The sequence below is a fragment of the Acartia tonsa genome, chromosome 3 (assembly GCF_053477335.1).
Source record: "Acartia tonsa isolate MP-2025a chromosome 3, ASM5347733v1, whole genome shotgun sequence".
In the NCBI taxonomy this organism is placed as follows: domain Eukaryota; kingdom Metazoa; phylum Arthropoda; class Copepoda; order Calanoida; family Acartiidae; genus Acartia; species Acartia tonsa.
The window spans coordinates 10,821,899-10,848,397 of NC_137262.1; the positions used below are offsets into that span (position 1 = coordinate 10,821,899).

At 32.1% G+C, this 26,499-nt stretch overlaps 2 protein-coding genes across 3 annotated transcripts in view; one reads left to right on the top strand and one right to left on the bottom strand.

Moving 5' to 3' along the window:
* The window catches only part of LOC145313294 (uncharacterized), a 159,968-nt gene that overhangs the window by 48,203 nt on the left and 85,266 nt on the right, over positions 1-26,499 (bottom strand). The gene's annotated exons all lie outside the window — the stretch shown is intronic.
* LOC145315104 (uncharacterized) lies at positions 6,105-25,437 on the top strand. Of its 2 annotated transcripts, none has more exons than XM_080155146.1 (3): positions 6,105-6,566; positions 11,851-11,989; positions 25,231-25,437. In XM_080155146.1, the coding sequence occupies exons 1-3, from the start codon at positions 6,164-6,166 to the stop codon at positions 25,328-25,330; spliced, it is 642 nt and encodes a 213-aa protein (XP_080011272.1). In that variant the 5' UTR covers positions 6,105-6,163; the 3' UTR covers positions 25,331-25,437. The 2 variants fall into 2 exon arrangements, with proteins under 2 accessions (XP_080011272.1, XP_080011271.1); XM_080155145.1 differs by lacking the exon at positions 6,105-6,566 and adding an exon at positions 6,595-7,240.

A 26,499-nucleotide genomic window follows, 5' to 3' on the forward strand; every position in this document is an offset into this window, starting at 1 on the left:
CTGGAGGCCTGCAGTACCTGAACCTGAAGCCCGATTTCAAAATTTTCTTCAAAATAGTTCATACCATCTTTAAAGAAGCCACTTTTTTTAAATAAGTTTTTTTCAAACACTTAAAGTAAAAAATTACTGTTTATCTGTCCAGGATCCACCTGGAGGCCTGCAGTACCTGAACCTGGAGCTCAATTTCAAAATTTTCTTCAGATTAGTTAAAACCATCTATAAAGAAGCCACTTTTGTAAAAATAAGTTTTGTTTTAATTTTTAAAGTAAAATTTTTTTACTTTTACCTGTCTAGGATCCACCTGGAGGCCTGCAGCACCTGAACCTGGAGCCCGATATCAAAATTTTCTTCAGATTAGTTAATACCATCTATAAAGAAGCCACTTTTGTAAAAATAAGTTTTGTTCTAACTTTTAAAGTAAAAATTATCAATTTTTACCCGTCCAGGATCCACCTGGAGACCTGCAGTACCTGAACCTGGAGCCTGATTTCAAAATTTTCTTCAAATTAGTTCATACCATCCATAAAGAAGCCACTTTTGTTAAAAAAGTTTTGTTCTAACTTTTAAATTAAAAATTTTCAATTTTTACCTGTCCAGGATCCACTTGGAGGCCTGCAGCACCTGAACCAGGAGCCCGATTTCAAAATTTTCTTCAAATTAGTTCATACCATCCATAAAGAAGCCACTTTTGTTAAATAAGTTTTGTTCTAACTTTTAAAGTAAAAATTTTCAATTTTTACATGTTCAGGATCCACCTGGAGGCCTGCAGCATCTGAACCTGGAGCCCGATTTCAAAATTTTCTACAGATTAGTTAATACCATCTATAAAGAAGCCACTTTTGTTAAATAAGTTTTGTTCTAACTTTAAAATTAAAAATTTTCAATTTTTACCTGTCCAGGATCCACCTGGAGGCCTGCAGTACCAGAACCTGGAGCCCGATTTCAAAAATTTCTTCAAATTAGTTCATACCATCCATAAAGTACAAACTTTTGTTAAATAAGTTTTGTTCTATCTTGAATTTTCAATTTTTACCTGTCCAGAATCCACCTGGAGGCCTGGAGTACCGGAACCTGGAGGCCGAATCCAAATTTTTTTTAAAAATAGGAAAACTACATCCCAAAAGGAAACTTTTTTGCCAAATAACCTAACCATTATCTCCAAAGACAAAGCCTATAATCACTGTTTACGCAAAAGTGTCAGAACTCCCCCCCCCCCTTATTTTTTGAAAAGTTTGGACACTCCAAGTTATAATTGACCAATCTAATTCAATAAAACACCTAAAACTTTTCGAACCAACGAATAAGATAACCAGGTTATAAAACTTTTAGGTACCAGTGTAATTTACAGTTCCTCTATGAGTTTCATCACATTTTCTAGAGTTAAAATCTGAGCTGTGCTCAAGTAATGAAGTAGCATTTGTAGTTGTATTTGAGTGTGTATTATGAACTTGGGTAGGAAAGACATATATAAAATATATATTTTTAAAAGCGAAAGTTTTCTTTAATTATGGTTGGTCCGTTCTTCCTGAACTGTTAGCTTTTTTCGTGAAACGGTCACCTCTTTTTGTTAATTTTTACATTAGAATTTTCTTTGCATGCTGATTCCTATAACACTAAGGTACGATTTAGAAAGCGAAGCAACACTAAAAGCGTTACCAGAAAGTTCGTACTTCCATTTAAAACATTTTGTTTTTTTACCTTTACAACAACTATTTTTTATGTGTTACAATTTTCATATTTTTCTGAGTTTTTTAATAATGTTTCTTATTACATTAAGATATAATTTTATAAGCGAAGCATCTCTGTAATCAATTCCTAAAAATGTATGTATGTCCTTAAAGAATATCCTGAATTTAAGCAGTTTAACAAACAAAAAATACTTATATTTTTGTATAGACTCATTTATATTCTGCTTATTCAGTTCTGACACTATAAAAATGTTAATGTTTGTTGTGGATGTTGTCATCCTTGTTTTCAGAAGAAAAAAATCACATCAATTAATGCAATTAATAAATAATATTTGTCGCTCTTAGTTATTTCATAATAAACAACAATAAAAAATGTTTTATGGCTAAAAATCTATGAAATGCAACAATATAAATCAAAACAGATTAAGGTCATTTCTGTGTTTATTTATGTGTTTGTTACGGTTATAATTTCAATATTTTTAATACTAGAAAAAGCTTCGCTTCTCTATCGAACATTGATAAAAAGATCTACAAAAAAAGAAACACAGAAATCCTTAAAAAAAAAACATTTTAACCGTCGAGCCTAATATTTATAATAAATTAGGTATGTAGAATTTTAGGAAATAACATTGTCTACTATCGTTCCTTGAACCGTTTACTGAAGCCCTCAAAACATTATAGACAGACAGATGGATAGTGTATATTGTATAGTAAGAGCGTATGACAAGGAGAACTTTTCAAATATTCATTTGAAATTGTAGAGTTTTTTTACATTATCATTTTTTTCTCTGGGTATTTATTGTTGTTTTAAATTCACTTTGGATGTTGTCATCCTTTTTTGTTGTTTTGGCAAATGATACTTATATGAAAAGAGAAATTGTCACAAAATAATCGTACAGTGCAACGTTAATTATTGTTTAGGTTTTTAATAAATTGTTGTTAATCCTTATAGTAAAGTAACAGGATGTGTGTTGTTGTGTCTGTTTGTCTGTACCGAAGGATTTCGCTGAACCGATCGGGTTCTCCTTAACAGGGTAGCTTCTCATAGAACCCGGGAAGCTTTATAAATATTTTGGGGGAGAGTACCACAACCCTCCCAAGATAAATCACAAAAAATCTTTTAAAAATTACGTTTCTCGATTTTAAAAAGAGAGTTCAACGCAACATAGACATACCTGAAATATAAAAAAAGTGCCACTAGAGGCTTCTAGGGAAGTAACCGCTAGTATGTATTAAAACAACATCCATAAGGAGAGAAGCGTAAGAATTTAAAACAATTGCTTGTTTGGCAGCTTAATAAACAGACAGCTGGACAAATATAGTTATTAAATAGAATATTATGATTTGCCAGTTAAATAAGTCTTCACAGCTAAATTTATATATCTATTATATTTAAACAGTTGATAAAAATACATTTCTCTCAAAAAAGCTTGGGGTTTTCCTTTCATTTCATACAGGCCAACGGGCCATGAATATTATAGAGCAGATGCTCAAATACTTAAAGCTTTACCTAAAAAGAGAATTACCGACAGGCGAATCAAGTGGATTGTATGCTGGCTTTGCATTGGTAAGATGAATCTTTTTTCATAAATTATTCCGTATTCAAATATAGCAGCCAAGAAAACATAGCATACATACAAACGGACGGACATTTAGAATTATGCTCATAATAAAAAGCAACTTCTCTTTACATTTAATAAAAGGTTTTAATATTTTGTTCATTATTTTAACTGTTAATAAATTATGAATAGAAATAAGATTTTAAAAGCCAAATCTGAATCACATATCAAATGAATTAGATTATTGAATTGAATTATATCGTTTTTTAATTCCTGTTTATCTGATTCAATACGTATAGTATTTTTAAAACTAAAATATAACAGTTTTTAAGCCGGAGGGGTGTCCCCCTTCACTCCCTTCCCCACAGGAAACTTTTTGTGGGGTCCATTAATACAAAGTTATAGTAATTAAGATCAAAAAGAAAACAAAAAGAGAGAGAGAGGGGTAGAATTGTCACTTAATACCCCGCTTTTTAAAATTTTACCCCTTTTAAGAATTGCAGTAATGTCTAGATATATGCGGCTAAAACTCCAAATAAATTTTGTCATTTATGACCTTCCTTGATATGCTTGAATTATTATAATAATGAACAGGGAACACATTGGTCAATGCAATGAAAAGTATTTGTACATAATTCACACCAAATGTAGTATAATTTCTTTCTTTTTTGGGGGGAGGGGGCGTTAGTATAGGGTGATTATTTTCATTACTCTTTAAATTAGCTAATTACTAGGTAAAACTTTAAATTTATTGAAATACAGATATCAAGCATTTATTCTAGAAAAACAACTTTTTCTCAATGGCGAAGCAACTCTGCTTTATACATACACCAAATATCCGTCCTTATGCTTTAATACTTATGCTATTGAGGAGCATTAGATAAAGAATAATTTATTTTATAAATGTCCCCATTTCTATTTAGATCAGGGATCTTGGAGGATAAGATAATGGCCAAAAATATATATACTCTTATATTTCCAGGGTTCATAAAAAGAAATTTTTTTGGGGGGGGTTGCAAAACTCAAAAAAATGGTTTTCTTTTTAATATGCCAACCCTGTTGTCAACTTCTGTGGATAAATTTCATTGATGAAAGAGTTTGGAGTTGCTAGTTTATATAACCCAATCAGATTTTTAAAAATATTCCAAGAATGTGTCAAAATTAGAAAATTAATTATAAAATTGTGCAAATTAAAGCTTATTAAATAAACGGATCAAACAATGGAAAGTAATAACAAAATTTCTCGTATTCATTTGAATCCGGTGGACAGAAACCGGTTCTCATGAATACGAAAAAACTATGTCTAGCATCGTATTACATCCAGTTTTCTACGAATATAGAAATGTACAATCATAAGATTGAAACTAGTTTTTTAGCCGGTGCCTTCGGCACCACGGGGCTAAAAAAACTAGTTTTAATCTTATAATTGTACATTCTATATCCGCGGAAAGCCGTTTATAATACTATACGAGAAATAACTATTCTCGTATTCATTCGATCCGGTGGATATTAACCGGTTCTCATCCATACGAAAAAACTATGTCTAGTATCATATTATATCCAGCTTTCTTCAAATATAAAAATTTACAATCATAAGATTGAAACCAGTTTTTTAGCCCGTATATTCTATATCCACGGAAAGCTGTTTATAATACGATGCGAGAAATAACTATTATTTTCATATGAGAATTTTCTTTCAAAATAGGATAATTATAAATAATTTTTATTTATTATAGTGCTAAATTACATATAATTGATGATTTATATTCCATTCTTTTCAAAGATGATATTGTTATCTATAATACAAAGTAGTACGATGTCTATCTGTCTGTCCGTCTTTCTGTCTGTCTGAAGCTTAAGAACTCAGTAACCACTGAACCGATTGGGCTCTACACTTTAGGGAATATACCTACTGGTCCTGTGATGGTTTTAAGCTTTTTTCTTTGGGTGTGGGACACCCCCAACCCCCCCAAAAAATGAAAAATACCCCCCCAAAATTTTTTTTTCTTTCTAAAACTAAAATTAAAAAAGGCGACAAACCCCCCCCCCCTAAAAAAAATCCCCCCTAAAATTTTTTATTTTATTTTTCTTTTTAAATTTAAATAACACAAAAATAGGTTGATCAAACCTCTTGGGGCCAAGAGGCTAGTGGCGAAGCCGCTAGTTTACTATATATTAACTAAGCAATAAAGTATTTATTATCCCATCTCAATTTTCTCACAATGCAATGGAAGTGTTGTCCCTGAACTTTACTGTGCTATTTAATGTATATGCCCAAATCATCAAAACATGAAATTCAAACTTTTTTTTAAATCCATGATGATCCTATATAAGTAACTAGCGGCTTCGCCCCTAGCCTCTAGGGGCTTAGCCCCAAGAGATAATTGAAAAAAAAATAAAGTACTACTGGTGCTACTCATAGTCTAATGTGTTCTCAAGAAAATTACTACTGGTGCTGCTCATAGTCTAATAATGTGTTCTCAAGAAAATAAATTTTTTTTGGGGGGGGGGGGGAATTTTCATATTTGGGGTTGTTGGGGGTGTCCCACCCCCCAAGAAAATAGCTTAAAACCACCACAGAACCAGTAGGTATATTCCCTGAAGAGTAGAATCCGATCGGTTCAGTGGTTACCGAGATCTTAAGGGACGGACAGACATCGTTACTTTGTATTATAGATGTTATTGTATTATATTGTTTTGGATTTAATGTTATGAGAGATGATTAAGATTCACCCAAATTACATTAGCTTTTTTGGTTTAGGAGATCTTAAGCTTATAAAATGCAATGGCACACTGTTTATACAAATGTTTTGTAAATATTCATTTCTTTGCAAATTATGTATAGTTACAATAATAATAACAATTACTAATCCACAGCATGTTCACATTATAGATATAGATTTAGATACAGACAAAATGAGAATAAGCAATATTTCATTATTAGCAGCACTACTAGTAGTATTTACAACACTAATATCTACCTCATCAGCTGTTGTACATAAGGGCAGAAGACGACATCCTTCGCGAATTCACAGGCCACAGCATCCTCCTCAACCACGAAATCTTCCCACTCGTGGATTTTTTAAGCGCACGCGGACCTCCAGAGATGGTGTAAGCTACCAGCCTGCCCCTTCAACAACTCCTGTCCCTGCTACCACACCTTCCCCCCCTGCTCCAAGCTATAAAAACGAAAATGTTGTAGACTTGACCCCAATTGTTTTGGGTTTAATTTCCTTTACTGGGTTAACCTTTCTTTTTCCAACATATGTAAATTTGGAAACTGTTAGGAGAAGGAAGAGGTCATCCGATGAAGTATCAGGTAGAATTTTTAGGTAGTGCATGGACTAAATTTATTTAGATTATCATTGCATGGTGGTATGATTTCCAATTCATAATCCATTCAAGTACCCCCTTCCCTTATCTATTAATTCCTTCATTTCTCTTTATTTATTTCAGTAATTAGATAATCTATCTAAAGTTTGACAATGACCAATGTAAGAGGTATGGGTATGCTGGCAACAGTGTTGTGTTGCCTGAGTATGGCTAGTTGCCTGTCAAGGGCTACCAGAGATGTAAATGCATTGCATCCAGTTTATCCTACTTCATTTCTGAAACGGGATGGTGGTTCTCATGGACATTCCTCTGGTCCATCTGCTTCTTACAATGTGCCAGATGATGGCTATGCCCAACCTTCTCCCTCTGCCAGCTATGGTGCCCCGTCTCAAGGATATTCTTCCCCCGCATCAAGCTATGGGGCCCCAGCATCCTACAATGAACCATCTGACGGGTATGCTGCTGGAGATTCCAGCTACCAGGCACCTGGAGCCTCCTATGGTGCACCTAGCTATGCCAACAACGAGGACGGATTTGGTATTGACCTGATATCCTTGATTATACCTGCCCTGGCCATCCTTGGCTTGTCCCTGTTGTTCCCCACTGTAGTGAGTCTCAGCTCCACCCGCAAGAGGCGGTCAGCCGATCAGGATTTGACAGGTAGGGTCATCGCCCAGGAAATAACAAGGAGCTGCAATATAAGCTTTTGCTGCACACACTAACATAGCCTAAGGCTAGCTTTATCTTACCAATTGTACAGAAGATTGTATAAAAGGGCACTTATTATTATATTGGTTTGAGTTTAAATTGAAAATAAAAATATTTCAATTGTACTGCTTTAATATGTTCTAACAAATTATTTTTTTACTTACCAAAAGTAACTGTCACATCTTTGTTTAGGTTACAAACACTCACACTAGCTTAGCTTAAATCACTAACACATCAGAAAAAGGAATTGAACAGTGGAACAGGATATCATAAGAGATGGGGCATTTTTAAACCTGCTTTACTTTTTCAGAAAACTGCACTGTGCTTGAAAATATTTTTAGTGAATTCTACACAAAAAGGAAGATTTATGTCGGAAGGAGTTTTGTAAGAAAAAATATTAACCTAAACATGAAAGTCATATTTTTTGTGAAACATAAATAGAATATTATATTCAGTAAAGGGTACATTTTCAATACAAACAGCCAATTTTATGAATTTTAATGACAGAGGAAGTTTGGTAAAGGTTTGATTGATAACAATGCACATTGAATAATCTTTTTAGAATATATGTGTGTCAATACATTCTAGCTAAAAGTTGTATAAAGTTTAAAACTACTTTTTAAAATTGTATTTTTAGGTAGTTTTTATTGTTTAAAATTTCAATGATTTATTCTGACCATAAAACATTGAATTATCGTAATCAAGGCCGACATATTATTACATTATTTATTTTGCATTTCCATCGGCATAATCACCAATATTAAGCAATAATGCTGGAAAATTTATCTAAGACTAGCCGCCACGCCCCTAGAGTTCATTAGGTATACTTTAAGGAAAATAAAGGATTTTTTTAGGGGGTTCCAGGCGCAATTTTACTTGGAAGGGTGGAGGTACTTTCCTCCGAAATTGTTGCAAATCTTCTTGTGCAGACACACACTTACACAGACATGTTACTTTTATAAAAGGATTATGATAAAATGTCTTCTTAAGAAAAAACAGTTTAAATTAAGTTGTTATCTTGAAAGATAACTGGTCTGTTGAATAACTACGATTATTTACCAATTCAATTTACTGTTGCGTGTGAAAACATCAATTATCCTCAGTGACGACTTTATTTGCTCTATCTATCTTAAAACCTTTTTTGATTGACATATTGCCGTTTAAATAACTGTTGTTTGCATGCTTATTAAATAATAATTTTTATTATTTGATATTTATTCTATATACATTTAAAAACGTATTCTATTTTATGTCTGCTGACAAGGAAATTTATTTCCATAATTAGCGCAGCAATAACAAACCAAACATTGTAGATAAAAATAACAATGATGCATTGAATTAGAAGACGAAGAAAGTCGCTCAATGTGACGTCATAAAAATGAGGAATTATCCATCTCTTTTTTAGGGGTTTTCTTTCTCACTTCTCCTTAACTCATCCCTCATTTTTATGACGTCAGAATTGTTTTTGAGCGACTTTTTTCGTCTTCTTGAAATAAAGAAAAAAATTGTAGGATTAATTCCTGTTTTGTTGGCCCCGTAGGCAAAGTATATCTTTGAAATTAAGTATTTTATTACAAATCATTTAGAACTAGACTTTGAGCAATGTTTAAATCTTTAAAATCCGCCAGTAGTGCCAAGGAGGTCAAGTACAGACAGTTTTTAATCTTGAGGTAGTTGCGCTACCAAAAGAAAATAAATTTTTAAAGAATATATAACTACATACTTTTTATGGTATTCTTTTTTTGAAAAAAATATTTCATTTTAACTTTTATTGACAAAAATTGAATTTAAATAAAGTTTAAATTTTTAAAAATTTTTAGAGAAGAATTGCTGTAAAACATCATTAACCATTAATTGGCATTGAAATAACCAGAGATAATAAAATTATCCCAATAAAAATATATTTTATAAATATATCATCTAATTTTATTTCACCATTTTATTATGCATAAAATTTTTAAAAAATATTTCTTTGCTTGGATGATTTTTTAGATCAAGATATATTTTTCAATACTTGCAAGAATATTGATAACATATTGATAAACACACTGCATCATACTAGAGACTTTAAAATAGCATATATTACTGCTATAAGAGTAGAGAGAATGCCTTGGGTATTTAACAGGTGAAAATCATTATTATGCATAGATAGAAATACCAGATAAAGGTAGTGCAATTAAAGGGTTGGTTATCTGTTGGATGTTACTTTAAATAATATCCCATTAAAAAAAAAATTAGAATTCTATAGAATTTTTGGGGGAAGAGCAAGTAATTTCTTTTTATGTGACATTTCAATGTTGAGTTTTTGAGAAAAATAATTTTTTTCTAAATTTGTCTTCATCAACTATAGCTCTAATAATGAAATGATTGATTGCAATACATCATATTAAACACTTTGAAAATTCGATGAAATTAATTTTCTCATCACTTGTCTATATTTTGTCTGAAGATGCAACTGTCACGTCAGCCCTTAGCTAAATGAAAATAATTTTCAAAAAATCCAATTTAGACCAACTAGACCCCTCAAATAAGATTTGTATATTTTTTTCGGTTTATGAAAGTTTTAATTTAACCTCCAACTTTAAAACTACAAACTAAATTTTATTACAATTACTAAAATAAAATTGTTTTTAATCTTGATTATAAAAAATTCATCTGATTTTTAAAAAAAATATAGGTATAAAACATTTGCTTTCATGGTATTTTTCCTAAAATCTCTAAAAAGCTCAAATTAAATTCTATACATTTCAATTAAGTAAGATAGAGGTTTAGTTTAAGACCAATTATTTTAATATATAGTTATTGAATAATGTTTGATTTGACCAAAAATGACGTGATATACAAAATTTGGTTGTTTGGTTTTCTTGTAAATCATTGGAAAGCAGGAAAAATATTTGATAATGTCCAGTAAATGTGATTTGGTTTCATTATAACTAGGGAGGTAGGGGACATTGGGCTGTTTATTACACTATAGTCCCCAAAGTTTTATAATAGCCTTTTCCTATTCATTGACTTAACAACTTTGAGGACTGTTATTGTGAACTTTGATTAGTTGGTCATTAAGTTGGTTCTCCAAATGTTTCAATCAATAAATGTTATCAACACAATGTGTAATTTTGTGTATCATCATTGGGGATATACTTATTATCGGTCATTGTCTTATCCCCTCAGATCCCTAGTTATAACTAACTACTTCCTTTCATTAATCGGGTAATTTTAAAAACTATTTTAAATTCCACCTAAGCAAAAACAATTAGTGTTGATGATTTTTTAAAGTACTAGTAGCTGCGCCCATAGCATCTAGTTAGAGGGGGGGGGGGAAGTTAGTTTTAAAAAGAAAACCTATTTTAAAAATAAAACGCATTTTAGATTTAAAAGAAAATATTTTTTTGGGGGGGGTGGTAATTTTCATTTTTTTGAGTGGGGGGTTGCCCACTCCCCAAGAAATTGTTAAAAACATTCCCGGGACCTATGAGAAGCTACCCTGTAAAGGAGAACCCGATCGGTTCAGCGGTTATGGAGATCCTTTGTTACAAACAAACAGACAGATAGATAGGCATCGTTTTACTTTGTATTATGGATTACTAAAAATTCTTTAACTTAAATTGTCAAAAAAGTCCTTAATTTGAACTATAGATTAAAACACCACAAAATGGCACATAGCAAGCCAAGCATAGGCCGTTTATGCCAATGTTTGCAAGAGCAACGAAATAATTTGCTTAAATGTTGATAGCTATTATAGCGAAACAACATTAAAAGTTAATTTTATAGTTATTATGAGTCAGCCGCGACTAAGCCTCAAATTTAAACCCGTTTAGATGTTTTGGAAGTTTTTAAAAAAGAGGTATTGCCATATTACGTTCAGGGTTAGATTTCTGGCCGATTTTTAACATTGAAAAAGGTTGATTTACTTGAGGCTTACAGGCGGCTGACGCGCGGATGTCGATTCTTGCTTTTAAAGTAACCCTAGTTGTTCAATGCTTCGCTTCTATAAACGAAATTTTACTTGTCTATCATTCAATTGCTACTTCCTTTAATCACCACATTGTTGTCATACACTTTTCATGCATCTGTTGATATGTTTTTGCATGTTTGAACTTTTTGTTCAATTTGTATTTTTTCAACACTTGGACACTTAAATTCTAAACACATTTAAGAATATTATGTTTTTAAATATGTTTAGAAGAGAAAAATAACTAAGTAAAATCATTTTTTTAAAATGATTTGTAATTTTTTTCCTTTAAAAAATGCACGAAAAAATCTTTAAGAAATCTATGAAATATGAAAATATTTCTAAATATAATGCATGAAACTGAATAATAATATTTTAAAGTAATTTTAACTTTCTGAAAAGCATGGAATTAAAAATATACATTTCTTTATATTTGAATAACTTTTTTCACCTCTAATATGAACCAATTTTATTGCTTTTATTAAGATACTTTGAAACACATATATTATAGGTGTCTAAATACTTATTTTAGATAATTTTTTTGTCTCAATTATTATAATAATCTACTATCTTTAGTTATTTTATAAACATTTTTAAAATGATTGTCCAGGTGAGCTAGAGCCCAGTATACTTGCAAGACTGGAGGACATGTACATGTCCATGGGGGAGGCCGAGTCCTGTCTGGAGAGGTTGGCCTGTAACCTGGGAGGTATCCTACAACAGACTGGCTTCAACACAAACGCTTTGGGGTAAGTTTGATATTTTGTGCCTTTAAAAAGAGTAATGTTAGATTTCGTCACAAATTAAAAAAAAATAACATAGACTCAAATATCTCCTAAATGAAATTTCCAGCAAAAAATATCTTTATGTCTAATCGTTTTGTTTGATTTGTTATGTTATATCTATGAAAGAAAAGCAATAAGGAGGCATTGAAAACTATATTGTCCCTTTTTTATTACTTTATAGATTCTAATAGCAATAAACTTTAACCATTTTTACTATAAGAAGATAGAGTTGTTTCAATATCTTAAATTCACACAGATTTTTGCACATTGGCTTAACTATTAGAATTAAAATGACCTTTATTAGAAGTGGTTTTATAGTTGCAATAATAATAAAGAAGAAAATTAATATTAAGTAAATGCATTTCCGAAAGATATTAATATTTATATGTGTTTATAAATTAATTTTTTATTACTGAATTATTAATCATTCTTCTTGGATTTACTTTATAAAAAAAAGCTTGTTGTTAGTTATGCATCATCCGCAAATTTAAATTCACTTTAAAGCCTTAAAAATTAACTGAACAGACAGTTTGCAGCATTTAGCATTCAGCTGATTTTTAAACATATAAACCGCCGCGGCTCTGATCAGCTTTAAAGAGGGGAGGGGGGGGGGGGAGTTTTGACACATTTGCGTAAACAGTGTTTATAGGCTTTATCTTTGGACTGAGAAGATAGGTTATTAGGGATAAAATCATTCTTAAATGATAAATTTTCCCAAGTTTTAATATTTTTTTGTATGCCTCTAGGTTCAGGAGCTTTTTTTGAAGAGTCAGAGGTCAACTTTATCTTCAAATATGTAAATAACACTCAAAAAGATGCATATTTTGTTTAATAATTAAACCTCTAATTCTTCAAATTTTTTTTTACCTGTCCATAGGCCTGTCCATAAAATCTTTACTTGGAAAAATTTATCATATAAGAATGATTTTATCCATAATAACCTATCTTCTAAGTCCAAAGATAAAGAATATACACACGGTTTACGCAAATACGGCAACCCCCCCCACCCCCCCCCCCTCCGACCCCCTCTTATTCAAGCTTATATAAAAATACTTAAAATTCTTGTATGAGAAGCAATTTTACACTAATATTTAAAAGTAAACTTTAGTGATCATAATTGTCCTTGTTTAGAGTACAGATTAAATATAAATCTAGATCATAAAGTATTATTTTGGTCAGTTGAATTTGAGTTGCCGATTGTGTATGCAGTTTCCTCGGTGTTTTTATCATCCTATCTCAATATTTACAACTATCTAAAAAAGCTTCAACTTTCAAAAAAAATCTAAATTTTGAATGTATAGGTAGATCGTTTATAATAACGTTTTTTTTTGGAAGTTTGAAGCTTTTTTAGCTAGTAGTAAATATTGAGATAGGATAAGGAAAAACCGAGGAAACTGTGTACACAATCGGCAACTCAAATTCAGCTGACCATTACTTTTGTTAATAGGCTGAGATTTTGTGGTTTTATTTATATTTGACTTATTATGATTTGTTAAATATTTAAATGAAGACGTTTGCAATTATTTAAAAGTTAAAATACTTCCTCGTTCGGTTATCAAAGGCGAATTGGTTAGCGTAGCAGCTCTATAATCATAATTAGAAAGTTTGTACGTTCATTTTGGATATGTTGATTTTATAGCTATTGATGTTTGCCCAATTTTTTTTTTTGTAACTAATATTCTTATAAAAATGCTATTAGCAAAGCATCTTTGTATTAAGATCTCAAAATGTAAGTAATGAAATCCTTATCAAGCAGCCTGCACTTTGCTAATTCTTTTTTAAAGAGATGGGAGAAAAGGGAATCGTCTTCCTCAAAAGTGACACAAAAGTCTTTAATCTTTCTCCAATTTCTGTAGGTCGAATAACAAGGAAAATAATCTATAGGGATATTAGAATCATGTGCTTTTGACCAGTCTATAACTCGATTGTCTCATGGCACGAGATCCGTATTGAGACAATGCTTTCATGATCTTTTAGAGATATTTAGTGTAGATGTCCAGAGGGCAGAACTATCAGGGATCTAAAGGGATAAGACAATAACCGATAAATTTATGTACATTCCCAATGATTATACAAAATAAATACACCTTCTGTAGATTACAATTGGTGGTTAAAAAGGTTTGGACATTCAACTTAAGAAATTAAATAATAAAAGCCCCCAAAGTTTTAAACCCAAAGAATAGAAAAAGGTTATTATAAAACTTTGGGGACTAGTGTAATAAACAATCCAATGACCCATTCCTCCCTGCATAAATTCAATAGATACAGTTTCTTAGAGACATACACACTGACACAGCGATGTTGTCTTATACTTCCTGTCAACACTTCCTGAATTCATCAGGGATTGGGGAATAGCTATTTATTGCATCGTATTATAGACAGCTTTCCTTTTTATTTTAAAATTTCTGAAAATTCGATGCTATTTTTCGTGACTTTTCAATATGACTGAGAACCGGTTCTAATCCAGCGGATTTTAGTCGATTTTGTAGTCATACTAGAAATTGTGGTAAAAATCAAATTTTTTTCCCATTAACTTTAATAGCCAAAAAATTAAGGTTTGCAATCTCCCTAATAATAAAATCTATCTACCACATAGGGTTACCTTTTAATGAAACTACTAGATCAAACTATAATTACTTTATTAGGTCATGGACAAACGCATGAGTCCCAAACGTCGGAGAGGACACTTAACCTAACCTAACCTATTTTAGACCATCTTGTAGGTTTTTTTAAATGCCTAACCCCTGCGGGGGGCTTTTTTGTACATTAATATCTTAACCTAACCTAATTTGTATAGAAATACCTAATTAGATTAATATTTTTACACTCCTGCGTTTGTCCCCTCCGACGTTTGGGACTCCTGCGTTTGTCCTGGAACATTTTATTACAACCAACTAAACTTAACTATGGTTTATAATCACCTAATGGCGATTTTCCAACATAAAATTCTTCTTTATCCATGAAAGCAATAATTCCGCTAAGATGATTTTTATCGATTTTTTTCCAGTTGCACTGTAGCTCCTGGAAATATTTTATCACTTTTTCGTCACAAATTGCTTCGCCCCTGGTCACTAGGCCTTGCGTCCAACGGCTTATTTACAAAAAAAATCTCTCGGGGAGAAGGTTTTTTGCATCCCCTAAGAAATTAGCTTATAGAATTGGTATGACCAGTAGGATTATTCCCTTCAAATCATAGGTAAATCGGCAAAGCCCATAAAATTTACTTAAGATTAAGAAATTGTCATTTTTTAAGGCAGTTTTGCTTGATTCAATGCCACGGCTACTCCCCTAGAGGTCTCTAGGGGCACTTGAAAAGAAAAAGTAAATCTTTAGGAGAGGTGTCTTTTTTTCTCTCAGCCATTCTCCTGGGCCGGGCGGGTGGTGGTACCCTTCGCCAAAATAATTATAAACCTTCACATATTATTAAAAATCGGGTTAGCGGTTAGCGAGATTCTTCGGTACACACATACAGACATATAGACGTCCTGTTACTTTTATATAAGTACTGTTGTTGTTTGTCTTACTATCATTATAAAACCAAAGTTGTAGAATATCTTTGCCTAAATTATTATTCACTGTACTAAGCATACATCATATGTTATATGTACATATATTATATTTCTTCCTTGTTCCTTTCATAATGATTGATTTGTTTATATGCGATAATTCTCCAATTCATATTAACCAAAATTCAATTATTTATCACTAACAATACAATGCATGTGTAATCTTCACACAATTCATATGAATCTATACAAAAAGTGAGCATTTTAATAAACACATGTTGTTTTAGATTTTGTAGTATACTATTCTAGAGCAAAGCTGCTCAATAAAAAATCTTCCAAAAGATTTGAGTTTAATAAAGGTAGGATTACCCCATAATCAACCCTCCCCTCACTGTTTTTCAGGAAGAAAGTGGACACGAGCATGCATCGACGTCCAGGGGGGTGGGGTAATAAGGGTTGTTTACCCCCCTCAAACTTTGGAACTCCTATTCTTTACCCTATCAAAATTTAAAAAAATAGATTTTTGCCCTCAAACCTTTGAAGCCCCTCAACTCACACTCCACAAAAAAAGCTATTACGTCCTTGTGAGTATAGATATTTCACGCATCGTATTACAAACCAGTTTTTTTAGACCCGAGATGCCGATGGCTTGACATAATTTTTTCGTATGGATGTGAACCGGTTCTAATCCACCGGATATTGATCGGTCTCGAATAAATACGAGAAATATATTTCTTCTTCAATCCCCCTCTAAATTTTAACTCACATTGGCATTGTTGAATTCTATTCGGATAACGTTTGTTCAGGATTGAATAAACCAACTAACCATTCTCTAAACTTTTCCTTTAAAAAAATTTAACCTTCCATATAAGTATTTTTACTTGGGGGAGAGGGTCAATTTTTCGTTTATTGTATCATCCCTTCCTCCTAAATTAAAAAAAAAGATTATACTTCTTGTTGAAGACTTTAATGATATATGTGAAAATTCCAACTTAATCCATCATGTTATAACAAAAACAATTCAATAAGATCAATTAGGCTTCAGTGGAAATCATTTGGTCAATTACTATAAGCAGGGATCTGCAGCCGCCACAATGATTAGTGCGGCTTGGCCGCAGTTTATTGAAATTGCGGCTGGATTTATACAAAAGTGTTGGGCGAGCGATTGGGCTGCAGATTGGCGGTAAAAGATTAAGAAAAATGTGGCAATTAGGCTTTTACAAGACGACAGTAATAGCGGCTGTGACTATATAGATAGTACACCTCTCTTTTTTTGCGGCTTATTCGAAGAAGTAGCAAGATATGATTAGCGGATGCGGCTTTTCCAAAAAACGTTCCGCACAACACGGCTGCCGATCCCTGGCTATTAACATTAAGCAAAATAATCACCAAACATTTGGTTAAAAATGAATTAATGGCCTTCAACTACTAAGGTCAGACAGATAAGTAAGCTTGTGTGAATAGATTTTGTTTTATAATTGAAACATTTTATGATCTTGCGGTTTTGAATAATGTATTAATTATAGGATGAAAAAGGATTTTTTTTATGATTCAAATCTAAGTTATTAACATGCTTGAAAATTTAGTAAAACAAGTTTAAATAAGTTAACCTACATGATGGATAGATATACCTTTGTAATTTTTATGTTTTACTAAATATAAATTTTTATGCTCGCTTCGCACAATAACTTAAGTAAGGCAAATTAAAAAGCTAGAAAATTAGTCGAGTATTCTAATATATGTGAAGCATTCCAAAGCTAAAAGAGGGGAAGATAAAGTGCCCGTCGATCAACCATAACTTGCCAGGTCAGAGGGAATTTTCAGGCGCTTAAACGGTATTATCTTCATGTGACTTCTCCCTGAATCTATGACATGATTCATCCAGTAAAAACCAGGGAAGGATGGGACATTGTAAATGATAATGCCTCCACCCCTCAAAGTTTAATAACTAGTTCTTCATAAGTTAGCTTACATTTTTGGGATAAAAATTTGATGTTTATTTTATCAGGGTCCAAACTTTTTCACCAATAATTTACATTTATAAAAGGATAAATTTAGATTTCAATGTCCACGTCTTATCTTTTCATAATCTAGTAAAATCCAAATCTTAGTAACCAATATTAGAACACAAAATAATCCCACTCATGCACTTCAAATTAGAAAAGTTTAAGTGGGTGAAAAAAAAAGACTTAAACGCATGGTAAACAAACACCTAATTTTGTGACCTTCGCCACTTACAACTGGAAATAAGAATACCTTAGGTTTGGATTAAAGCTACTCTACGAATTAACTTGTCTTTATGTCTGTTTTTGATTTCTAGTAACATATTTAATTTATGACTTGTCAATGCGTATCTTCGGAGACAGCGCAAAATGGTACCAAAAATGGCCTCATACAATAAAGTTGTCCAATGAAAGGCCAGTATACATTGCAATTGACCAATGGTAAAATATATACTCGCCTCTCATTGGTTATTTTATTGTATGACGTCATTTTTTGTGCTGTCTCGTTTGATTGTCCATTACAGAGTATATAATAAACTAGCGGCTGCGCCCCTAGCATCTAGGGGCTCTATATCTAATGAATATGGAAGGGCAGAAAAATAGCCTAAAACCATACCTACCCTGACTTTTTATAAAAAGAAAATAGCCCAAAACCATCCCAAGACCTATAAGTAGCTTCACTGTAAAGAAGGACCATATCGGTTCAGCGGTTAGCGATATCCTTCGCTACAGACAAAAAAAAGCTTGCTACTTTATATATTAGGATAGAATACTAAACAAGGACAATATTCTTCATATATAGCGCAGAAATTACTATTTTATGGAAAAAGTAGCATTTTTGCAGGTTTGTTATCTTTATAAATTTTAAAATAGACAATGGTCAATAATTTACTGATTATATTAGATGTATCATAAAAGTACTTTAACTAATTTATGTCTAATTATTAAAATTAGCATAATGTGGCGTAAGGAAGTACGGACGTAAGAATGACGTTTCATAGAGTAGCTACGTCATTATTATCACATGATTACTCTAAATGTATGCATAGTACATCCAAAATTTGCTACATGACATGAAAATTATGGAAATCAATGTCCTTGCTTAAATAGACATTCCTTTCTTTCCCCGTCACCCCTGGCCAATGAATTGACCAATAATACCCATTTAGGGCACTAACAAGCAATATTCAAATATTCGTTGAGTGTCAAAATAGTTGAGTGGTTAACAAATAATCACACAGGATCTGTTCAAGTACTCTTGTTATTAAAAGCGAAGCTTTTCTATAATTAGGGTCGGTCCGTCTGTCCGTCCGTCCGTCCGAGATAGATAGCTTTTATTCGTTAATTTAGGCATGTTAGAATTGTCCTATCGATTTCAAACTTTGCATGATGATTCCGGTTGTAGTTAGGTACAATTTAGAAAGCGTAGCAACTCTATAATTATAACCAGAATGTCCGTATGTCCATTTTAAACATATTGATTTTTCTACTTTTTTAACAACAAATTTTTATGTGATCTAATTATCCGTTTGATCTGATTTTTGGTATACTGATTCCTGGGACAACAAAGTACAATATTATAAGTGAAGCAACTCTATAATCAAATCCTAAAAATGTAAGTATGTCCATAATCATTATCCTGTATCAAGCAGTTTTTCAACAAATTTATTTACAATTTTGCTTTGACTCTTATACATTCGCATTCTGATTATTCAGTTCTGACATTATACAAGTGTTAATGTCCGTTTGTCCTACCGTTTCAGAGCTTCGCTTTTATGGATGTTGTCATCCTTGTTTAAATACAAATATGTATAGAGTTTACCCAATGAAAGTTACATCTACAATACAAAGCATTTCTACAATTGGGACATTTTTGTATGTTTGGTCAAAATTAGCTTTTTGGACTTCTATGCATTAAATATTGGATTAATATTTAGTAATTTTAGGAATAGAACCAAATTATGATAAAAAGTAACCCTTATGGTAATTGTTATTTTGTAAAACCCAATTCAGATTTAATCTTACCCCCAAAGTTTTAAGTTAACGAATGGCAAAACTTTGGGGAGCAATATAATATATATTTGCTTGTCATTTTTATTTCCTTCCCAAAAATACTTTAACTACTCACTTACGGCCCTCGCCCTTAGCATTTACGAGAGGAAGGGTAGTAAAATACTAAAATAGCATTAAACAATATGTGGTGCTTCTCTAAAATATAGAACTCGATTGGTTCAGTGGTTAGCGTGTTCTCAAAGGGACAGACGTAAAAATACTTGCTACTTTAAATTATAGGACTAGTGGCTTCACCACTGCCTTTAGGGGCTTTGCAATAAATGTTGTGCAATAGTTGTTTTTCTTACTGGGAGTATATTTTTTCTCTTTTTTAGGAGGGTTGGGGGACGGGGTGTCCCACCCCTCTTACAAAATTGCTTAGAACCAGTATATATATTCTTTAAAGAGTACAGCCCAATCGGTTCAGCAGTTACCGAAGTCTTAAGCTCAAGACAGAGAGACAGACAGACGGAATGAGATACATCGTTCTACTTTGTATTATAGATAACACTTTCTCCTTTTTCATTATTGTATTGCATAATTCTTGAATATTATTTTTAGAAGATAATTTTGATATTTCCGGTTGTTAATGAGTCTAAAAATCACGACGTAATATGTTTTTGGTTGCAAGTGGGTGGTATCTTTTGGTATGTGGAAATAATTTTCACATTATTTTCACCCCCTTTTTCATAAATATGGTTTCTTCATAATGATCAGGGATACAGGGTTAGGGCAATGGATCATAAACTAAGATACCACCTTCTCATTATGATAAACAAAATTGCACATTAAGTAGGTTAATCTTTGGGCACTGTAACTTTGTACAATCAAATTATAACGATCCCCCGAAGTTTTTGAGCTAATGATTGGAAGAAGAAGTTTGAAAACTTTGGGGGACTGTTTAATCTAGAGTCTATTGTCCCTTCCCTCTAACCCTAAGGGACCTCCAAAAAAAGGGGGACACTGTGACACTTATATTAATTTAGCCGAATTAAAATTCTTTTTTGGCCAAGAGTCATAGAAAATAATTTTTATTAGTAATGTTTTGCACTTTTAAAATTTCAAAATCAATGTTATCTAACTTTCTAACGAATAATTATGTACTAGTTGTAGAGTAGCTGGGCTGAAGTATCAAAAAAAAACATGTTTTTGTTGACGTTGGTTATAATTAAGATGTTTAATAAAGTTTTACAACTTGTTTTATTACTTGAAGGTTTATTAGCTCATTATTACATGACTCTAGTTACAATATAGTTTTTTAAAAAACTTACAAGAATCTTTTTATAGAAAATTAGGCGCGTGCACATATATTATCCAGGGGGTGTTAACTGTAAAAAGGGGCATATTATTGAAACTCTTCTAGCCCCTCTCTCCTGCACGTCCAATGGCCCGATCAGTAGCAAAGGAAAATGTAGGGGTTTAAAAATCCTTTTACTGAAGATTTAGAATACTTATTATCCCTTTAATTTTTATCATTTAACCATAATTTCTAAATATCTAAAATATTAAATCGTAGCACTCAAAAAGTCCATGAAAAATTGAGAAAAAGGTCTTCCCAATTTCATAATTAAGGAGGGTGTTGACTCCCCACTGTACCCCCTTTCCGCACGCTTATATTTTACAGTAATTTTTTATGCTTCGTCTAAAAATGTAAGGTTATTATCTTGTACTCATTCCATCTTTTAATCAAAGCCCCTAGAGGCAACTGGCAAAGCCGCTAGTTCAACAAATAAAGCATTTAAAATGCTCATTATGTCATAAAGACAAGACTAACATAATTTAAGTGAAATCTTTTATTATGCATTGTCTAAACACATCAGGGTCAATGAAACAATTAAAAAAATAATCCTAGATTAGCCCACTGGCAAAAATTATGATGATATGGGTTGAATTTGGAAATTTATGTTGTTTTAAAATGGCTTAATTAGAGTAAAATAAATTTTTTTTGTGTATTTTCTTGGTCATTGTCTTCCATCCACCTGTTTTAGTTCGTGTAGGTTTTAGGAAGGGAATATGCACCCTACATAAAAGAATTCAGAAATCTTTTGTGGATCTATATGAAGCTTTACTGGCGGGTAAACTTCTTTTCTCAAAAGGACAGCTAAATAGTCCTTATATTAATGTAACAGGATGTGTGTTTGTCTGTCTGTTTGTTTGTGCTGAAGGATCTTGCTAACCGCTGAACCGATCGGGTTCTCCTTAACAGGGTATTTTCTCATAGGTCCCGGGAAGGTTTATAACTATTTTTGGTAGAATACCACCACCCTCCCAAAAGAAATCATAATTTTTTTTTACAATTCTCGATTTTACGTAGAGAGTTTAACGCAATATATACATCAACGCAACATAGACATATTTGAAATAAAAAATCAAATATTTAAAGTGCCACTAGAGGCCTCTAGGGGGCGTAGCCGCTAGTCCTAATAAATAAAGTAATTAGACTTATTGTAGCTCAAGATTTCGATAATTACTGATAATTTAGTTTTCCTTTTTCGGGGAGCTTCATATAAGTCCAGGGATGGTTTTGGGTTATTTTTTGCCTTTTATTTTAATTAAAAAAAACCATAGATGCTAGGAGCGCAGCCACTAGTAATGTATAATTGTGTAAGTAACAAATATTTGTAAACCGGGAAAAATTGTCCTTATTTTTCTTTATTTTTAAGTTTGAAAAGAACATTTAAAATTACATATTTCATTAAATGTCTAAGAATATCATGTCTGTAAAAAACAATGAACTTTTAGTCAAGGTAAAACTAAGAGTTTAATAATCATTATAATATTTTCTAAATAATTTACAAAGATCATTAGTAGTACAGTGTACTACAATATAGTTTAAGACAATGCATACTTATTGATTATAATTAGTTTATTAATCAACTTAAAACCTCACATAATTAAATAATATATGTTTAAAACAATTATTTGTTCTTTGCTTGATAATAAATCTTACAGCAAGTAACAATTTACAAACATTTATCTAAATCAATTTGGTAATTCAGATACTATAGGATTTAACATGCATGGTAATTAATCAAAAAGGTCTAAAATTTATCTGCAATACCCAAGACTCCTAAATGCACAGGGAGCCCGCGGCTTAAGTTACACATTTTTTACGCGCGATTCTAAAGCCGTGCGCTACCTTTGCATTAATATTTCCAGAGCTGGATCTTTAAATGTGTAGCCGTGGCCGTGGCCAGAGGTACAGCCACTAACCTAATACCGATCTTTAAATCCATTTGGCTACGCGTGGCCACGGCTATAAGTGATCTTTAAATCACAACCACTTTTTGAATTTTCAGTAAAAATATGAAAAAATAATAATACGTAAAAATTTCAAACATTTAAAAATCCATGCTTTATTGGCAGTGGCGACGGCTACGACTACGGATACGGCAACGGCTACACATTTAAAGATCCAGCTCAGATTTTTAAAGGTTATATGTCTTAAGTAAAAATTTCCCAAAAACTCACTTCGCTTTAGATACAGAACAAAGCAAGTTTTACGCACAAAATTTAATCAGCAATCTTAAACGGAATTAATTTGGTGAATAACGGCCCCTGTACATGTTTATATAAACTGTGGTGATTCACTCTGAAAGATATTCTTAAAGTTAATTACAAGGAGGAAAATGTGAAAAAAAACTTAAGAAATTATACAAACATTTTCACATTGTAAGAAAAATCATTCTTTAACTTATAGACAACCAACCCTTAGATTACACACTATTTGTCTGAAAGTTCTAACTGTGCATGGTAATGATTAGCGCCTTTTTATGGGCCAAGGCCCCCCCCCCCATACTATTAATTTCACGCGCCGGACACGGCACAAGTAGGAACCATCCTTAACGTCTTTATTATGACGAGATGTAATTTCACATGGAAAGAAAACGAAGTAGCGGGTTTCGTCGTATTTTCACAGTTGCATTTCTCCTATTTCTAGCTCGTGTGGGAAGCTCTAACCCTGCGGGGCCTATTTCCTAACCCTGCAGGGCAATCATAAACATTTGCCTTTCAAAATCGATGAAACCAGCTACGCCTAATATACATTTACCGGTTCCATTGGAATTCAGCCCACACGGGATTCAACCCACGGAATTCAGCCCAGCGAGATTCAACCCAACGGTATTCAGCCCAAACGGGATTCAACCCACAGTATTCAATCCACACGGGATTCAACCCAAGGTATTCAGTCCATACGGGATTCAACCCACGGAATTCAGTCCATACGGGACTCAACCCATGGAATTCAGTCCATACGGGACTCAACCCACGGAATTCAGTCCATACGGGACTCAACCCACAGAATTCAGTCCACACGGGATTCAACCCATTATATATATGTACAATTACCAGTTTGAAAAAAAATATTTTTTTTAAAATATTAGAAAAAAATTTTTAAAAAAATTTTTTTAAAAGTTTATGTAAATTTTTTTATTTTAGAAATTATTTTATAAAATATGCTTTATAAAAAAAAATTGAGAAAAAAGAATTATTTTCTAAAAATTTGTTTCTCAAATTTAAAAAAAAATATTGGTTTTTAAAACTGAGAATTTTATATATATATTGGGTTGAATTGGACTGAAACAAATATATTTTGTTTTCAAATTTGAGAAACAAATTTTTAGAAAATAATTCTTTTTTTCTCAAATTTTTTTATAAAGCATATTTTATAAAATAATTCCTACAATAAAAAAATTTACATAAATTTTTTCAAAACTTTTTTTAAAAATTTTCTAAAAATTTAGTTCTCAAATTTAAAAAAAAAAATATATTTTTGAAAACTGGTAATTTTAGATATATAATGGGTTGAATCCCGTGTGGACTGAATTCCATGGGTTGAGTCCCGTATGGACAGAATTCCGTGGGTTGAGTCCCATATGGACTAAATTCTGTGGGTTGAGTCCCGTATGGACTGAATTCCATGGGTTGAGTCCCTTGTGGGCTGAATTCCGTGTGGGCTGAATCCCGTGGGTTGAATCTTGTGTGGGCTGAATACCGTTGGGTTTAATCCCGCTGGGCTGAATTCCGTGGGTTGAATCCCGTGTGGACTGAATTCCAATGGAACCACATTTACCTTATAACTCCTTCCGCCATGGGTCAATTCTTTACAGTGGATTTATATTATTATATGAATTTAGACACTTATGTCATCCTTGTTATTTCAATTAATTATGATAAGATAATGATTATTTCATAGATTTTATACTGTTTGATATTTAAAATGTATACTGTTTTATACTGTAGGTAAATTACATGTAATTAATTCTTGTGATTTTTGTGATATATCACAATAATAGATCTTACAATTTTACAATAATTTTGGACTAAAAGTTTTACTAATGAATAATCTGTTTTTAGAGGAACATAATAAAAACGGGGCTCGGCAGACGGCTGTCTTTAGCAAATAAAGTCTCAAATGAAACCACACACCTTTATTTTTTTCTATCCCTAGTCAAGCCGCAATGCTTTCGGAATAAAACAGTTGTAGGCGCCAAATAAGCTAGGGGGTTATGCTAAGTTGAAGCCAATAGTATAATTTAATAATATAGCTATTAAATGTATAACTAAATTGTATAGGTATATTTTTTTGACAATAAAAAAATTATCCAAAACAACATGACTAATATCTTTTTATTCTTTTCAGATTGTCTGCACCCTTCCTACCCAAGAAATATCACAATATGATGAGAAGCTTTTCCAAACCAACAAACTGCCAAGAAATTAAATGCAAAACCATTTTTTAATTTTTACACCTTTTTGTATTTTTTTTAAGAACCGAACTTTTAGAAAATGAAATCTTACATTCGACTTTAAAAGCCTTTATGAACATGAAATCGTAATTTTTGTCGCCATTTTAAGATAAATATGGACGTCCAAGGGGGGGGGGTGGTAAAAGGGTGATTACCCCCCCCCCCCCCCCACATGAATTTGGGGGTGCCCAAAATTTTGGATTTTCAATTTTTACCCCCCCCCCCCCCCACCAAATAAAAAAATGCCTTTATGAAATAATGATTCCCCCCCCCCCTTAAATAAAAAAGCTTGGACGTCCCTGTAAATATGCTATTCAAATTACTTATTCTAAACAAATAGTACGTTTATTTTTACAAAATGCAACTAAATAGGTTTAGTTTATTATTTTTGACTGCATCATTTCAAGGTTATTTAGTTTTGATACTTAATTAAAGTATTTGATAACATTGTTATTAATTTATTTTTATATGTTTGTCTGATAACAATTTTCATTTGTTTGTACACTAAAGAAAAAGGTCTTATTTTGATAAAAAAAATCTGTGGTGTAACTTATAAATGAACCTAAAAGTTCGTGTAGAAAGTGTCATTTCCTCTACATGCCAATTTCGCTTAAAACTAGGGTTGGACCGGATATCCGATTTGGCCGGATATCCAGCAATTTTCAATATCCGGCCCAACCCTACTTAAAACCACTATTATACTTATATTTTTCCAATAACAAAATTCTCAACCAACAACTCTGACACTTATATACACATACTTAAAAACCTAACCAAACCAAAAAAATAGTTAACCCTTTGTAACGAAGAGTCTCATTACATAAAGGTCAGTTGAATTTGAAATGCCGGATATGTACACAGTTTCCTCATCCTATCCCAATATTTACTACTAGCTAAAAAAGCTTCAAACTTCATGAGGAATCTATGTACACAATCGGCAACTCAAATTCAGCTGACCCATAATGTTTGTTTTAGTTATGTTAGTTGAAATCACATGAACAAAATATGTAAAACTATTAGATAAGTATACCTATGTTATGTGCGAATTCATCTAATAAATATTGTATATATTTGGTAAAAAGGGAACTTCTTCAGGTTTATTTTATTTAAAACATTAGATAAATAAACCTTGAGAAAATTCCCTAAATGATTGTTATTAATAC

Bases quoted from the DNA above. Each gene is read 5' to 3' on its own strand.
- LOC145315104 (XM_080155145.1), top strand. From the start codon at position 6,733: ATGACCAATGTAAGAGGTATGGGTATGCTGGCAACAGTGTTGTGTTGC. The intron at 7,241-11,850 runs GTAGGGTCATCG...ATGATTGTCCAG, and splicing joins AGCCGATCAGGATTTGACAG to GTGAGCTAGAGCCCAGTATA. The intron at 11,990-25,230 runs GTAAGTTTGATA...TATTCTTTTCAG, and splicing joins TTCAACACAAACGCTTTGGG to ATTGTCTGCACCCTTCCTAC.